The 18,908-nt window shown below is 45.7% G+C and overlaps 1 protein-coding gene across 1 annotated transcript; it reads left to right on the top strand.

Annotated features, from left to right (window-relative positions):
- The first annotated feature begins 15,587 nt into the window (after positions 1–15,587).
- On the top strand, positions 15,588–18,782 carry LOC136477241 (uncharacterized). Its single transcript, XM_066475349.1, has 2 exons — positions 15,588–15,747; positions 15,892–18,782. Exon 2 carries the CDS (start codon positions 15,923–15,925, stop codon positions 18,284–18,286), a length of 2,364 nt encoding a protein of 787 aa, XP_066331446.1. The 5' UTR covers positions 15,588–15,747; positions 15,892–15,922; the 3' UTR covers positions 18,287–18,782.
- The last annotated feature ends 126 nt before the right edge of the window (positions 18,783–18,908 follow it).

Genomic DNA, 18,908 nt, shown 5'->3' with positions numbered 1-18,908 from the left:
AGGGACAGAAATGGATTTTATAGATCATTATGCTATAATTCTACTCTCCAACTTATAACACACTGTTTAACTCACTTCCCTACAATCAAAATGCAATATATAAGTACGTCCCTGGTATGTCTAACCATAAATATATAAATATATTCTATATACAACTATATTAACTTAATTAATTTATGTCTAAATTGTAATTATTAGAATGAATTCAATTCCCAGTGATTTCAACTCATTCTTTCCAGAAAATTAGACGTACTGTCCACACGTGAGTGTATGCGCTATAGTATTTTGGTGGGGACGTAGGGCACAATCCCTGCACCGCTGCAAGCCAGTAAACCCATGCAACGCAACCACTTTAATTACGTCAACACTCGTGCCTGTTCGATTCAACAGTGTATCTATCCGGCCCGGTCTATTTATAATTTTGGGGTACTTGGCTACTTCGGTGGTTGTGATGATTCTGTGCGCCATTCAGTGCCCATATGCGTCCTGGCGTTCAATAGTTTCTCCACGTGCGGCTTGCAAAGGTTTGCTCTGGCTTTATGCACGCAGCACGCGTATCTCGATAAAACAAGACACGGCCAAGTGCAAATGCAGCAGAGGCGAGGTCCCTCCTCCTCTAGTCCAATATCACTGCGTCAATGATCACTGGCAGGTAAATCCAAAATATAAGACTCATTTCATGTTTAAGTAGCGCTATAGGTAAAGGGTTTCGTATCTATTTTTGTTCTTCTCTAATACTAAGATAAAAAAATCATTTCTACAAATAAATCTTCAGAAAAGAGGATACTTATATTTAAACTGTGCTTTTGCTGTAACACAAAATAGATCGCATATATATGTGCTCTATTGAAAGTTGACACATTATCATTCAAGATCCATTTTAGATATGGGTGGCCAAATCAACGACCATCTGACACCGTGTAAGGGCGTCCTCAACAACACTTTGAAATCGGCAGGCGACGAGTGAGGCTAAAACCATAAACAAATTTATAGCTGAACATCTCACATATGTGGGCCAGAATGACAGAGGCAGCAAGTTTCATAGGAGTCCGTGCGAGCTAGCGATGAGCTTCTCGCTAGCGTTTAATTCTTTAATATTTCTTCCTTGTACACGTACGCAAATAAGCGAGCTTACAGGTACTTGTAGGGACGCACTAAGGCTATATTCGACGACATCACCCAAAATACAAGACACATTTATTTTTGGTAGCGCTATAGGTAAAAGATTCAATATATATTCGGCATCTTCTCCAACAACAAGACCCAAAAGATAATCTTTTCTGCAAAATGGGTTTTCAGGAGAGAGGATGCTCATATTTGAGTTGTGTCTTTCAAACAACCCAAAATAGATCTCCCGTATAGGTACTTTATTGGATGCTGATTTTTGATCTCTGGCTACCCATTTTAGGTTTGGATATCCATATGGATTCCTTGTTTGAGGCAGTCTAAGAGCAGGCGCAATATATATTGTTAAGGTCGGTAGTAAGGTGGGCCAAGGAGCAGATGGCAATAAGCATCAGACCACCTGCACACACTCTGTTCGCTTGATCGTATCAGCCATGCTTATCAGTCATGACACAGTGTTTTTATCTCATAACAAAACAACATCAGCCGACTTATAAGGCATAAAAACGATCAAGCGAATAGGATGACAATGTCCATCCAGTAATATAGTTGGGCCAAGGAGCAGATGATGGCAAGCATGGTGCATTGGCAGCGGGCAGAAGCGACGGTGAGTGAGAGAATATGAATTCTTTATTTCTTGTTACCGGGTAGTAGTGCTACTACCAGATGGTGCTATTGGCCCCGTTTGGTTTACCTTCTAATCCGCACTATTTAGTTTAATTTTTCAGCCGGAAAAATATATTTTCTCGCAACAATTCAGCCAGAATAGTGTTTTTCAGCCAAGTTTCAGCAAGCCGAATGGGGCCATTACCTATTTTCTTTTCTTCTTCACAATGTATCTTACCAGTAGTCAGTGTTTTCCTAAACGCTAAACGGTAAACAGTCGGTCACCTACCGTTTAGCTATTATTCGGGCTAAACGGTCAATTAAACGGGCTAAACGGTCAATTAAACGGGGTAAACGGACGATTAAACGGAAACGGACGGAAACGGCGCACCACCGTGTAGCGTGTACACGGCGTGTACACGGGCTACACGGCCGTGTAGGCGAACAGTGCCAGTAGTAAGCTCTTACTACCCCTTTATTACCCCCTCCATTGCGAGGCCCTAATTGTCTGTTTTGTACTACTCTATAAATTTCACTCTCGAGCAGCTCTAAAAAAACTAGAGTTTCTAGTGCTCCCGTAACTCCATCTTTTTTCGTAAAGCAAAGTTTGTAGAGCTGCACCTATATTTGGCTGAAAAACGTGAAGCGGGGCTAAAAAACATGGAGCGAAACGATCACAAACACTAAGTACCATTGCAACTATAAAATAGATGTAAGGGTTTTGTAGCAAATTTTTCCCATGGCCAAACTAGGTAAATCCGAAATAGACTAACTAGAATGGTGATGTTTGGACGGTAACTATATGCCCATACCAAAGTTTCAACTTCGTGTGAAGGGCATTTTGAACATTTTGATTGATCGGGTCCATATGTCAGGGCTGACAAACTGTGAAAAGCCAACGGAACGTGGATGGAATGGCAACAATAAAATGGGATGGAAAGGTTTGTAGCTCTGCTGTATCAACCCAAATTTTGTCGTAGCCAAACTAGTCATGGCTGAAATTTGGCTACAATGGTGATATTTGATTGCAATCATACCAAACCTCGGTTATCAAGCATTAAATGCATATTTTTATCTTACTACTCCATCCGTCCTTAAATATGTGTCGTTCTCGCTTCTCGAGAAATAAATTTGACTAATTTTATATAAAAAATATTAATATTTACATAATTAATATAATTAGATAGATCATTGAATATATTTTCATAATAAATTTATTTAGACATATAAATCTAGTTAAACTTGCGGCATGAAAATAAAAAACGACAATTATTTAGGGATGGAGGGAGTATGTACTTATGGCATATAACAACTTGCTTTAGCTTCAACACTTTAGTTGTGTTTGGTTGAGCCATGGGATATAGAAAAGGTGTTGTGAACTATATGCTGTGAAAAAAAATAAAACTCCATCTCTTTATCTATCTTGAAACAGATGTAAAAAGTATTTATGTTTCCATCCATTTGGAAAAAGCATAAAGCAGAACACCAAAAGCAGGATCACGGTGCAAAATTTTTATTCCGCCAAAACATATGCTTCTAAGAAAGCAGTTTCAGGTTTCATCCGTTTAGTTGGCATAATGCTTTTTTTTTTTACAATAGATGTAATTTCTAGAAGCGAAACTAAAAACAACCTTTAATAATAGCTCATCCGAGCACTTTTGGCGCCACGAGAGGCCAGCAACTACAGTTAGCCTGGCTGGCCAAATTTGGTAAGAATATTGAAATTTGGCTTATAGGCAAATTGACGTCTAAATTTATGGACAAATAAAAAACTGGCTTGACTGTTTAGAGATACTAGTATCCGAACAGATCCTAAATATTACGTAGGAGAAAAGATAAATGTTCCCGGAACCAAAAACAAACAAAAAAAAACGAACGGGTCGTTGGGCCAGGATCAGCTGACAGCTGAGATCACCTAGCCGTTGCGTTGCGTTGCGTTGCTCGTAGCGATGATCCGACGCGAGCTGGTCACCTGGTGGCTGGCGCAGTCCGTGGTGCAAGTGCGAGTCCGACCTGGGCCGTGGCTCTGGCTCGGCCCCGACTCGCCACGTTCCATTACCATTAGACTTGACCAGACGGACAAATTCTTAATTTGTTCTGTATATTAGATTCGTATTAAGAAGCAGCAAAATATTATTATATATATATATATATATATATATATATATATATATATATATATATATATATATATATATATATATATATATATGGATCTTATTCTTATTTAATCATTGTCTGTTGAACTGTCCACACGTGAGTGTCTATGCTTATAGTATTTTGGTGGGAGAGGCCTGTTCGCTTGAACTTATCAGCTGGCTTATCAGTTAGAATCTACAATATTTTTCTCTCACAACGAACCAGTTTCAATCGGCTTATCAGCTCCGGCCGAACAATTGTACAATAAACCCATGCAACCACTTCAAGACTCGTGCCTGCTCGATTCAACGGTGTGTATCCGGCCCGGTCTATTTAATTTGGGGGTACTCGCGACTTTGGTGGTTGTGATGATTCTGTACGCCGTTCAGCCACCATATGCGTCCTCGCGTTCAATAGTTTCTCCGCGTGCGGCTTGCAAAGGTTTGCTCTAACATGCACGCAGCACGCAGCACGCTACATCCCTAGACGGCTAGACACGGGCAAGTGCAAATGCAGCAGAGGCAAGGTCCCTCCTCTATCGCTGCGTCAATGATCACTGGCCGGTAACTCACCTCCCACATGTTAACTAAGTGTACTACGACTCTATAAATTCCAATTTAGAGTAGCTCTAAAAAACTAGAGTTTTTAGTGCTCTCGTAACTTTATCTTTTTTTTTTTCTAAAGCAAAGTTTATGGAGCTACACCTATTTTAGCTAACAAATGTGAAGCAGAGCTAAAAAAAACATAGAGCAAAGCGGTCACAAACAAACACTAAGTACCATTGCAACTATAAAATAGATGTAAGGGTTTTGTAGCGAATTTTTCTCATAACCAAACTAGGTAAATCCAAAATAGACTAACTAGAATGGTGATGTTTGGACTGTAACTATACACCCACACCAAAATTTCAACTTCGTGTGAATGGCGTTTTGGATATTTTCACTGGTCGGGCCCATATATCAGGGTTGCCAAACCGTAAAAAGCCAACGAAATGTGGACGGAATGGCATGGAGGGCAAAAATAAAATAAGACTTGACACACGTGTGTCTTGATACGTGAATTTGCAATCACAACTTCAGAGTTCCCAGTACTAGATTTCATTACACTATTTCAAAGAGTAATTATGTAGGTGATGAAATGAAACAAGACTTGCAATTTATAATTTCATTTCACAGTTTCATGGACATACGCATTTACAATGTTGCATAGTGTTATGAAATGAAATGCCCACAGCGGTGTTTCACTTAGTTTCCAATGTGTTGGTTGTACAAACTAAGTTTTATCTGGATGAAACCCATCTTCTCTCTTCTCATAATATATCTATGTCATGTTATTATCATCTTATCTTTGGTGCCAGGTATCATTAAATGAGAATAAAACTACCATTGGAACTAGCTTCATGGGTTTAAACCTTGGTTATCAAGTACTATTAAATGCATATTCATTGCCCTATGTACTTATGCCATGTACTAGTAACCTGATTTGGCTACAACACTTGGACAGCTCGAGCTTGGAGCGAAGGAATGGAAAACAGATGAAAGAAAGAAAACACATGAATATGATATAAGTGCAAGTAGAAAACAGAGGATCAAAAATTTTATAGGTATTTGGAACACAGAACATGTTTATTCCTCCATTCTAGTGAGCAAGGATTTGCTCATCCCTCCGTACACATGTAGGAAATTTTTCAAAGAGGTTGAGGTGGATGTTTTATTTTTCTCAATTACATGAAGGAAAGCAAGTCTTTCCATAGGAAAGTAAAGCTTCATTTCTATGTTCTAAACACCATGTAATGTAAACAAAAGATAGAAATTAGATTTCTTTAAAATTCTTTTAAAAACCCCTCTAATTCAAACAAGCCCTTAATTTTTTTGGCAGCTTGGCTAGCCAAATTTAGCTAGGTAGACTAAAATTTGGCGTACAGCCAAATGGACGTCAAGATTTGTGAATGGATCAAAAATTGTCTTCTAGAACCGTTCGAAATAGCACATTTCCGGAGGCGCTCGTCTTCCACAAGACACTAAGCGCCCCGAAAGCAAGCTACATCGGATGGTTCCGTCGAGTACACTACAAGGGAGAACTCAAATAATCCACGTTTTTTCCTCCAGGATCTAATAATGAGAACGCGTTACAATACTTAGTCCATTTCATACAACAAGAGTTCTGAGAAATACATTATTACAATACTAAGTTAAGAGTGCGGAATTTAAACAGCGGAATTACAATAAACATCTAACGGTAGAATACAAGGATCCGTCTGTGCCCACCAGAAGAATCCTCCACACAACAGCTACTATTCAAGCTGCACCTGCAACAGGGGTAAATAAACCCTGAGTTCACAATGTACTCGCAAGACTTACCCGATTAGTAGAAATAATTTTCCGACTCCAAAGGATAAGATAAGCTTTATGGTTTGCTGGGTTTCCTTTTTGCAAAAATCAATACTAGTAGTGAATCCTTATGTATGTTTCTTATTAGCAGTCATGATTAGTTCATTATCTAACCATTCTATGTAAGCACATGTTCTATTTTCAAGCAAGAGTTGAGCAAACAGATCTATTTTATCATCTTTTATCTTCTAGTTCTTACTATGGTGCTAGACTGTAGACAAGTGATACCGAATTACCCGGTGATTCATGAATCAATGTGCCCAGCTGGGTACCCCGAAACATATGCCCTGCTTGTACTCCAGGCACAAGCAGGACCAACCCATCACTCTCCTATCAAGGGGTCTAGGTCCTCATCCAAACTTGGACTCCAAGCCCCCACACCTGAGTCCTAGACTCAGTGTGGTGCTTAGACCTCCACCATCCCCGCCTCTAATCAGTCGGTCCAGAATGAGCCGGAACCCACGATAAGAGAGCAACAACCTTCTCTGCTCCCATAAATAAGTATATGCTCAGGATAATAAGTCTGTGACTTGATTAGAACCCAATACAATGGTCGGTCCTTAACCGACACGAATAGAGAAAACAGTGTAACCAAGCTATGCCCCGTTGGCCGTGCGACACAACCTCTTACACCCACCAGTACCCGTACCATATCTCTGCCCGGTCTCTATTTCCTTTCACTATTTTATCATGAGAGTGATAATTATAATCACCTATTGTGAGTAATAGCAGGTTACTCACGCTACCGATAGCCTAAGCATAGCAGCTACTCGACCTATGCTAGTAGGACTCATAGGTAGGTTATCAATGCATGTAGTTTCTATAAAATGCCTATAACGTAAATGCACATAACACACACACACACACACACACACACACACACACACACACACACACACACACACATATATATATATATATATATATATATATATATATATCCAATGATGATTCAAAATAAAGGCTATGCACCGGGGCTTGCCTTGGGCAGGCGGGTGGTCAGCTATATCAGTCGTTGGTGGCTCCGAGGCTTCCTCCTATACGAAGACCTCCTCCTTGTACTCCTCAATCACCTCCTTGTATTCCTGCTCTCCAGCGGTCACGAACTCCACCAACGTGTTCTTTACATGCATGCAATGACGATGCAACACTTAGCATTTTAGTAACAACAGCTCTTAAAATAACAATACATCTACCAAGCTACTAAGCTAACTCTAATGACTAAGATGCTAAGCTACCCATCCTTTCCACTAAACAGGTATGAAACATTCAAGTATTATCTTAGCAACCAAAAATGCACTTCTTACTTTATTTACGATTTGATATATACTAAAATAAGGAGTACTTAGCTACCCTATTTATCAACCTATTCTAAGGCTACCAAAATTACAGTGAGCACATAATAATACAATGAACCTACTGTAAAAATTTTAGGGTTTTTACGATCACCAATCTACCACAAAAATTTCTACAATTATTTAACCTAATCATATTAAGCACTCTTAAATGATTCAATAGCCACTAGTATCAACATATATATAATATATGAACTAAATATACTAACAGATAGAGCACAATTTTAGTAACCTAACAAAATTGGTTTCATAATTTTTGGACATCTATAGAATTTGCTATAATTTTCCAAGGATCAGCTCAAAACTAAATTATAAAAACATTTGCTAATTCACTGGAAAAAGGAAAACCAATTCTCGTGCAGCCCACACGCGCGCAGCGCGCGGCCCACGCAAAGCAAGCCCACGCGCGAGGCGGCCCGCGGCGGGAGAGTCCCACGTGCGTCTGTGTTTTTGCAAAAGAGACCTTGCATTTTCTCCAATTCGCAACCAAAGACCAACACTATTTTACTTACTCACATACCCTCTCACTTAACCCCTCGGCCTTTCTCTAGTTTACCCGCGTGCACCTCGATGGCTCAATGCGCGGTGGCGCGATGGGCGATGGCCTAGCACGGCCGCGTCGACCACCTGGGGTTGCCACTGTCCCGATGGTCAGACCGGCTGAAAGGTCCTTGTATGGTTTTGGTAATTGAGTGACAACCTAGGTGGACTAATTGTGTTTATGTGAGATACACAGGTAATTAGTCCACAGGTACATGTGTGTGAGCAACATATGCCATGAATGTGAAAATAGCTTGGAGATGTTGCAAAGCTCACACATGTGATGATGAAGGAGCTTATTGCACATGAGACATGACATTGAGTCATGTGATCAAGGTGGAGAAGATCAAGACAATACTTGGCTTGATGGACCGGTTGCAAGCGTGAAGGGCAAGTCAGAGGCTTTGGAGCGATGGACTACGTGGCGGTGAAGCTTGAGCAAGACTTGACGCCGATGGACGAAGTCAACGGTGAAAAGCAAGTGAAGTCAAGATCGATGAACCAATATAATCACGTGATGATATGAAGTGGATCATATCATTGTTGATCGTGCTGGTGCATGTGTTGCATCGGCATTGGAGAAGATGGAATGAAATGCGCAAGGCAAAGGTATAACCTAGGGCATTTCATTTCACCGGTCATAGGTGTGTAGAGAAGTTTATGACCGGGTTTAGGATAGATGGCCGTACTATCAAGAGGGGCAAACTTGTTTGCATATCGGTCATCTAAGTGCCACTCGAGTGATCTAACTTTGTATCATCGCTAGGATCGAGTGGCGTGGCAAGTTGAGTGGCTAACATCCTTTGGGGAATGATTGTAAAAAGCTAACACACATACACATAGTGGTGTACACTTGGTGGTGGTGTCACATTTACAAAGGAGATAGAGTTGGAGTTGATGTGGATCAACTTGGTGAAGAAACTCCACCGGCGGAGTGTCCGCCCGTAGAGTGCGGACAGTCCGACGGTGCCACAGGCACCCTAGATAGAAAAGACCGGGTCTCACTGGGTGCACCGGACACTGGCACTAGAAGTGACCGAACGCTGGCAGGGTGCGTCTGGTCAGGCTGACGTATGGTGACGCAGGAGCTGAAGTGTGATCGAACGCTGGGCTACGTCCGATCAAGTGCGACCGGACACGTCCGGTCAAGGTCGGTACCTTACTGTAAACGACCAGACATTGAGGTCCAGCGTCCGGTCAGTTGAAGCTGCTGCGTTCGGTCAGGTCAAGTGACCGTTGGAATCGGGACACGTGGCCATCTGCGGGCGACCGAACGCTGAGGTCCAGCGTCCGGTCAACACGACCGGAGCGTCCGGTCGGTCCGACTTTTGCCCAGCGAAGGGGTAATGGCTAGTTTAGCCCTTGGGGCTATAAATAGAAGTGGCCTTCGGCCATGGCTGGTGTTGAGCACCTTGGGGGACTTTGTGTCCATGATTGAGAGTGCTTGGGAGCCCTCCATCTCACATATACTTGATAGTGATCATCCGATTGTGTGAGTGAGCGATTCTAGTGCGATTGCATCGTGAGGTTGCATGAAGTGGCACTAGGTGATCGAGTTGAAAGCCGGTGGTGCTTGTTACTCTTAGAGGTTGCCACCGTGACAGAACCGCCTAATTTATACAAGATCAAGTACGGTTGTCCCCGCTAACACGTTGACACACCCATACTTTCACTCATATAAACCCGGTAGTCCGCCGAGTGTCCCGAAAGACCTCGGTAAATCAACATCACAACCAAGATCGCGTGATTAAGCAAATACACATCACATACATCGGGTTGCAGTGGAAATAATATTACAAAGGGGTTAACAAATAATAGTACAAGTTTGGGTTTCAAAACCGCTTAGTGAAAACAACATGGCTTTCAAATGATTACATTAATATAAGTTCCAAATATATTGCTAGCTTAGTGACATCATCCGACAAAAGCATATAGATGAGAAGTAAGTATAGAATCACCGAGCCCATCGGCGGTTAGCCACCATCATCAACAGGTCAAGAACATCACCTGCAACAAGGTGGGATAAACCCTGAGTACTCGAATATACTCAGCCAGACATACCCGTCGTAAACCAGAAATAAAGTGACACCAAGGATCATGCAAGGCTTTCTTTAGTGGGCTAGCTGACTCATTTGCGAAAAGCATAAGCTATCATGAAGAAACCATTTTAAGTACTTTGCATCATCTTTATTATGACCTATCCATCTAGGTAAGCACCTATACTATAGCAATCACTTGATTAACCAATAACATCCAGTTACCAATTTAGATTTAGCATATCCCATACCATCCAGATAACCATCATTGTTCCATAATAATTACTACGATGAAGTAACTCGAGTCAAGTGCTCACTATCCAGGAGCGATGGCGATTCGAATCGATTCCTAACCAGCTGGTGATTTATTCCTTACACAAACCTTACTAGCATGTGTAGGAGCTCCCTTGTTGCTTAAAGTACTAGTGGCATAGGTTTATGTGACCTTGCTCCTAGAATTGGTTAGGTGAGCTCTAGCTAGCTTGGCACCTTTGTTGCTTGATTAGTATCTTTGCAAGGTGCTAGTGAACATAGATAGAGGGGTGTAGTCTTGGCTAGACCGATAGTTTTAATTCCGCACTTGATTTGGTTAGCCAACGTGATTAAGTTTTAAAAAGGACTATTCACCCCCCTCTAGTCGCCATCTCGACCCTTTCAATTGGTATCAGAGCCCGGTCTCTCATTTGTGGTCTTCACCGACCCGAGAGAATGGCGAACTTTGGGCTAGAAGTTGTTTGTGACACACACATTTTTTATGGCACACACTATGCACGGTGGAAACGTCATATGCTTAATCATTTCCGTGAATTGGGTCCCAAGGCATGGTGGATCATTGTTGTTGGTTTTTCTCGTGATGCCTTGGATAAGGATAACCTCACCCAAGCGCAAGAGGATTGCTTACAACTTGATCATCGTGCTCTCTATTATCTAACGTGTGCTATACATGATGATATTTTTAGACGTGTGTGGGACTTGGAGAGTGCTCATGATATGTGGCTAGCACTCCAAGCCTTTTACGGTGACTCCTCCACATGGGATGATGGTAAATTCAAGAAGGAGGATGAACCAAAGAAGGAGGCGCATGAGTGTGTTGAGCATAACCACAATTTGGTGATTGTGGAAGATTGCTCCACCTCATGGTCAAGTGATGATGATGATGATCGATCAACTACAAGTTCACTTGACAAGGTTGATGATGATGCCACAAGTGTTGCAAGTGATGATGCTACCCATTGCACACTTGATGGTGATGATGGTTCATGCTCAAGCCATGATGAAGGTAAAAATGGCTTGGAGATGTTGCAAAGCTCACACATATGATGATGAAGGAGCTTATTGCACATGAGACATGACATTGAGTCATGTGATCAAGGTGGAGAAGATCAAGACAAGACTTGGCTTGATGGACCGGTTGCAAGCGTGAAGGGCAAGTCAGAGGCTTTGGAGCGATGGACCGCGTGGCGGTGAAGCTTGAGCAAGACTTGGCGCCGATGGACGAAGTCAACGGTGAAAAGTAAGTGAAGTCAAGATCGATGAACCAATATGATCACGTGATGATATGAAGTGGATCATATCATTGTTGATCGTGCTGGTGCATTTGTTGCATCGGCATTGGAGAAGATGGAATGGAATGCGCAAGACAAAGGTATAACCTAGGGCATTTCATTTCACTGGTCATAGGTGTGTAGAGAAGTTTATGACTAGGTTTAGGATAGATGGCCGTACTATCAAGAGGGGCAAACTTGTTTGCATATCGATCATCTAAGTGCCACTCGAGTGATCTAACTTTGCATCGTCGCTAGGATCGAGTGGCGTGGCAAGTTGAGTGGCTAATATCCTTTGGGGAATGATTGTGAAAAGCTAACACACATACACATGGTGGTGTACACTTGGTGGTGTTGGCACATTTACAAAGGAGATGGAGTTAGAGTTGATGTGGATCAACTTGGTGAAGAAACTCCACCGGCGGAGTGTCCGCTCGTAGAGTGCGGACAGTCCAACGGTGCCACCGGCACCCTAGACAGAAAAGACCGGGTCTCACTGGGTGCACCGGATGCTGGCACTAGAAGTGACCGGACGCTGGCAGGGTGTGTCTGGTCAGGCTAATGTATGGTGACGCAGGAGCTAGAGTGTGACCGGACGCTGGGCTGTGTCCGATCAAGTGTGACCAGACACGTCCGGTTAAGGTCGGTACCTTACTGTAAATGACCGGACGCTGAGGTCCAGCGTCCGGTCAGTTGAAGCTGCTGCATCCGGTCAGGTCAAGTGACCGTTGAAATCGGGACACGTGGCCGTCTACGGGCGACCGGAGCGTCCGGTCAGCCCGACTTTTGCCTAGTGAAGGGGTAATGGCTTGTTTAGCCCTTAGGGCTATAAATAGAAGTGGCCTTCGGCCATGGCTGGTGTTGAGCACCTTGGGGGACTTTGTGTCCATGATTGAGAGTGCTTGGGAGCCCTCCATCTCACACATATTTGATAGTGATCATCCGATTGTGTGAGTGAGCGATTCTAGTGCGATTACATCGTAAGGTTGCATCGAGTGGCATTAGGTGACCGAGTTGCAAGCTGGTGGTGCTTGTTACTCTTGGAGGTTGCCACCTTCTAGATGGCTTAGTGGTGGTCTCCGTGGAAGCCCGAAAGAAGCTTGTGCGGCGCTCCGGAGAAGAGCTTGTGAGGGGCATTGTGCCCGCCCCGCGGAAGCCGCGAAGAGCAACTTTAGTAAAGCGTGTCATTGAGCTACCCTCACTTCCGGGGTAGGTTCTTGCGGCGCCCGACGTGCGGGCTTGGCGGGTGATGCCAATTAGCCGTCGAACCACCAAGTGAGCGGTCGACACAACGGGGACTAGCGTGTTGGCAAACACGTGAACCTCGGGAGAAAAATCATCGTGTCAACCTTGTTCTTCCTGTTGGTTTGCATTCCCGTTACACAAGCTTGCAATTACTTTTAAATACATTGAGCTTGTGTTGTTGCTTTAATAATTAGTTAGCTTACGTAGCTTGCTAATTATCTTCTTGCTTGTGTAGCATAGAAGTAGCTCCCTTGCGTGGCTAATTTGGTTTATGTAACCTTATTAGTCACATTGCTTAGTTTTTGTAGCTAAGTAATTGCGCTCTCTAATTTGGCATTGGTTGCCTTGTTATTGAGTATTGCTAGTGAGCTTAGTTGGCTTTGTGCTTTTGCTTACTAGCATGTGTAGAAGCTCCCTTGTTGCTTAAAGTACTAGTGGCATAGGTTTGTATGACCTTGCTCCTAGAATTGGTTAGGTGAGCTCTAGCTAGCCCGGCACCTTTGTTGCTTGATTAGTATCTTTGCAAGGTGCTAGTGAACATAGATAGAGAGGTGTAGTCTTGGCTAGACCGATAGTTTTAATTCCGCACTTGATTTGGTTAGCCAACGTAATTAAGTTTTAAAAAGGACTATTCACCCCCCTCTAGTCGCCATCTCGACCCTTTCACCGGCCTCCATCCCCGGTTCAACTAGCTACACCTAGTGGCAACACAGAGCGGCGAGACGCGCTGGAGCCAGCCATAGCGATATGCGGCCGTCCACGACGGTGGCGCGACTGCTCCGACAAACTCAAGCATCAAAGAACCCATCTAGCTAGCGAGTGAGCATTAACAGGCTACTGCGAGACTAGCTGTGGTGATCGTTGGTGAAGAGAGTGGCAGAGAGGAGCTTGCCACGTGCAGCCGAGTCGTGCGACGGCGCACCGCGGCGGCACAGTCGCATCAGCGGCGGGGTGGAGCTGGTAGCGACTAAGCCGAGGCACGCAAAATGAAGAGAAAGGCAAGGCACACCTCCTAGCATGGGCAATTGGGTTCGGGTGGAGGGATGGGAGGTCTGCCCTCGGTCATGGCCGTGGCGCGGCCTTAACGGCACACCGACGGGAAGACGCCAAATTAGCGCCTGGCCGGGCCATCATCAAGGCGATGCGGGGTTGGGCGACGAGGAGACGTGAGGGCGGAGGTGCGGACGAGCCGAATTGAATAGAGGTGACCTATCTCTGGCGCACTCGTGGCGCAAGGCGGCGGCGGCAGAGAGATTAGAGGCAGAGCGAGGACGGTAGAATGCGGCCAGGGCTCTGCTGTGACATGCCTTGGTGGGACACGGTTCACACCGCCCTGGCCCGCGCACCGCAGCGCCATCAATGGCGTGACGACGGCGGGTGCAACCACGTGCACGGAATCAAACCGGGCCAGGGCGTAGACACGAGCGCGGGGGTGCGACGACAACGGCAGTAGCCGTGTCGCGATGCACGACGGACTTGGCAACGCGGCAGCACGCAGGCGCGAGCGGTAGCGTGGCACGCCCGCAGCGGTGGCCTCACACGGCAGCACCCATGACTATTCCCACGGCACACGCCTAGCCCAGCGCGGCAACACGCGGGCGCGCGCGAGGCGCACCGACATGGCAATGTCGACCACTGACGTGCGGTGACTGCGTCCACGTGGGGAAAGCAAACCGGAAACGTGCTGTGCACACATTTTAAAGCTTCTACCGCGACCAAACCGTTACTCCTAAACAAAAACGGTCTTCACTACACTCAAGATGGTATATGAGGTTACTTAATCAAGGTATAACACTACATCGCTCTTTAACCCAATTCCTCAAAATGGTTTGCTAAACATAGCAATGTCTAACTGTCAACAGACTTGGAATTTTTTCTTAGTTTTGAGTTGAACTCTATTTCAAATTGCATTTCTAAGCTATTGGAAATATTAGCTAGCAAGGTTATTTTTCAACAACAATTATTTCATCATCTTGTACAAAGTTCACACTCCAAACTTTATTTAAGCCCCATATATAAGTTCTATAGTAATTTTACTCAATAAAAATTGCTTTACAACCATACTTGATAATTGTACGAATCGTGGAGTAAGTTTTCGTTTTGCATTCTTATTGATCGTTTTAGTTGAAATACTTCACCTATTCGTTTCATCACATGCATTACTCCATAAGTATAATGCTCCTAACGTGTTTTAGTAAATAATTTAGGGTGTAACACCGAGGGTGTTACAATAACACAGCCTGTTCGGGAGGCCGTATCATATCGTGGATTATTTACTGCTGGCTGGTTTGGTGTAAGAGAAAAACACTGTTTCCGGCTGAAAATTTACGATCGTTTACGAGCAAGCGAACAGGCTGACAACCTCTAGAGGTAGCAATCAAACACATCCTAGTTTTTTTTTGTATAGTGTAGGAAAAAAAAAATGAATGGATCGTCGAGTCAAGCTCCAGCTGAGATCAGCTCTAGCCGTTGCGTTGCTCCGAGCGGGGAGCCGACGCGTGCTGGCGCAGTCCATGCGAGTGCGGTCCGACCTGAGAGCCGTCCCATCAGACTTGACCAGACCAGGCGGTAGCCAGCACGGCAGCAGCAGCGCTCCCCTGCAGTGGCTGTTCCTCCAAGCAAAGCACGAGCCGAGGCGACCTGGACCCTGCCTTTTCTCCTCTCCTCCCAGAGGCTCCCACGTGCTCGTCGCCTCGCACGCCCGCCACCTCGCCCTCGCCGTCGCCGTCGCCGTCGCCGTCGCCGTCGCCGGCTCCGAAGACGAAAGGTCAGTGCTCGCCTCCGTGGTTCCGCCCGCTCGTCTCCTGCTTCTGCTTCCATTCTGTCTTTTGCCCCGCCGTGGCGGTTTTTGTTTGGAGAATAGTGGCTGATTAATGGGGGTTTTGGCTGTGGTTTTGTGCTCGCGTCGCAGGCGGGGGCGACGGACCGATCAGGGGTCCGGGATGGACTTGCACGCGGCGAGGCTCGATGCAGCGCGCCACCGGGTGGTGCCGACCTCCGCCTCGCAGGGGCAGCCCCGGCCCCAGCAGCAGCTCGGCGTCAGGGACCGCGGCCGCTGCCTTCCTCCTCGCCCTCCGCCTTCAAGAGGCGAGACCCGCAGCGGCGGCGTGGGGAAGGCGGACGAGGTGCGGGGTACTCGGGACACGCGGCTCGGCAGCGGCGTGGCGACGCGCGAGGCGGCGCCGGTGGCCGCGGACGAGGCGGCTGTTGCTGCGGGCGACGCCGCGGCCGCGCCTGGGGTGGCGCGGGAGGACAAGGGAAAGGGGGGCGCCAAGTTGGGCGGCAAGAGGTGTCTCGACTCGGCGGAGGAGATGGGAGGCGGCGACGCGGGGAGGAAGAGGGGCCTGGGCTTGGCCGCGTACCCGCCACCCCCCAAGCGGAGGCTAGTGTCGGCCACGCGCCGTTTCCCGCCTGGCTACGGGAGGGCCGCCGCCGCTCCGCTCGCTGCCGGGAACGACGATTCGAGGCTCGTTGTTGCACAAATCGACGGTGCTTCTGATGCACTGAAGAAGACAGCTCCTGCTCTTTCGGACGCCAAGGCTGGTTCGAGCGTCATGCAGGTGGAGTCGTCTGCTGAGGTTGTTTCCGCTCCAATTGCTGACAATGGTCATCACGGTCTGGAGGCTGAGCTGCAGAGATCATCCGAGCCTTTACGCCAGAGTGGTGTGCCTAGTGCAGATGATTTACTTGACACCGATTCACAGGGTGATGCTGGGAGTGCTGGATTTGTGAGGAAGGAGTTGGTGCCAGCCACGCGGTGTTTGCTACCCAAGCCAAGGATGGTTTCTGCCGTTCGCCGCTTCCCACCTGGTTGCGGGAGGGCCAGAGCGTCTCTAGTTGCTGGAGAAGGCAGCACTGAAGTCGGCTTGCCATTGCCGGAGAAGGTGGTGGCTACAGATTGCTCTACTTCTGCAGCAGACAAACTGGCCATGCAGATTGTAGATGTTCCATGCAACGCAACTATTACTGATCGAGCAGCACAGAAGGAGAAATTCGTGGAAGGGGAGACTGCCGCACCCAAGGTACAGCCTCAAGGATCTCAAAGTTGTACCAATGTTACTCTGCATGAGTCTTCAGCTTGTAGAGATGGGCCTTCTGTTCCTGCAATCAGTTTGCAAAGTCAGGAGAAGAGAACATCATATGTGGTTGCGAAAGATATCGAGGTGGTGATCAAATCTGCTGGGAGTTCCGCCAATGCTCTTGCTCAATCATTGTCTGAAGGTCCTTCCAAAGAACATCTGGTCAGTGTTAAGATGGGCAGAGCATTTTCTGGTGTTGCACCAGGAGCGTCTGGCCAAGGTGCTATGAAGAGAGATAAGGTCATGTCAGTAGCTCAAAAAGAAGTCAGGCCTGCCAAACTGATTCAGAAATTTTCCAAGATCAAGGTGAAGGAGACTGAACATGGAAAGTGTGTGACCACGAATGGATCTGAGGACACTGCTGGGTTTGAACATCAGGCTCCCACATCTGGGAAGAAGTGCCTCCGGACAGATAGAGAGGCTGCTGCCACAAGTAGGAACTCCTTTGGTCCCAAGAAGAAGGGAAATGTAAAACAGAAATCTATGCTGCCATCTAACGTGGAAGATGACATTCTGAAGGCACTAGCTGCTCATGAAGAAAAATATGGTGCCCAGAATGTGGATGCTAGGAGCAAGGTCAAGATGATGCGCAGGAGGTTCGAGTTTATACGCAGGGCTATAATGCGAGCTGTGAAACAACAGTCATTGAAGTTACCTAGAATTGACCTTGCAGCTGCTGATCTAATCAAGAAAACGTCAGGATTTACCCAGCATGGGCCTGTTGTTGGAAACGTGCTTGGAATTGAAGTTGGTGATGAATTTCTCTACAGAGTTGAGTTGAACATTGTTGGTCTCCACCGCCCATACCAGGGAGGCATAGACACCACAAGAGATAAATATAATGTGCTTATCGCAATTAGTGTCGTTGCTTCTGGAGGTTATCCTGATCAGCTATCGAGGTCTGGTGAATTGGTATACACCGGTTCTGGAGGAAAGATTTCTGGCAAGAAGGGGATGGGGGATCAAAAGCTTGAGAAGGGTAACCTAGCCTTGAAGAATTGCATCCGAACGAAAACTCCTGTCCGAGTGATTCACAGATTTAATGGTCTGAACGGAGAAACCCCAATGTTCACATATGATGGGCTATATAATGTTGTGGATTGCTGGAGAGAAGGCCAACCAGGCTCCAAGGTGTTTAAGTACAAGTTACAGAGGATTCCTGGGCAAGCCGAACTGCACTACGGTAGTGAAACTTCCCACAGAAGTAAAGCTGGGATCACGGGTTGAATGGTTGGCCATCGAGCTCACTCATACCTCTATTCAAACTTCATCGTGACTCCACTAGTTTCACAGATACACTGGAGAACATGTTATCTTGGCATTTCATCCTACCCTGTAAATAAGCTAGCAGTAGTGTTATCGTGTTATACATGTCTATTCTGCATGATCAGTTCACATTACAAGAAAAAAGCTGCTGAAGTGCTCTTGAGTCCTTTGTTAGTCGTTAAACCTGCTGAAGTTTGTCCAAGTTCTTTGTCAATCGGATCTAGTCGTTGTTTCTGGGTGCACTGAAGCAGAGCCTTGAGAGGGTGTGGTTCAGCTCAAGAGAACCAGCCCAACATTGGTCAGACAGTGAACGAGCTTCTGCAGCACAAGGTGGTAAAGGCGTCTTGCTACAGATAGTGATCATCTCAAGATAGAGTACTCGTGGCGGTATAGCTTGTAACTGACCTGTGTTGTGAAAGAGAACTAGAGAAGCCTTGACGTTTGTTTCTACTTTCAATGAGTTGTGTGCTATACTGCTATGTCCAGATTGTAAGACCCAGTAATACAATTAACCTTTATATGGCAAAAAAGTATCGGTAAAAACACTGTACAATACATATCAATATACAACAAGGCTACAAGC

Source organism: Miscanthus floridulus, chromosome 8 (genome assembly GCF_019320115.1).
Source record: "Miscanthus floridulus cultivar M001 chromosome 8, ASM1932011v1, whole genome shotgun sequence".
In the NCBI taxonomy this organism is placed as follows: domain Eukaryota; kingdom Viridiplantae; phylum Streptophyta; class Magnoliopsida; order Poales; family Poaceae; genus Miscanthus; species Miscanthus floridulus.
Note: the sequence above shows the minus strand (reverse complement) of the source record. Positions and strands in the feature narration are given on the sequence as shown.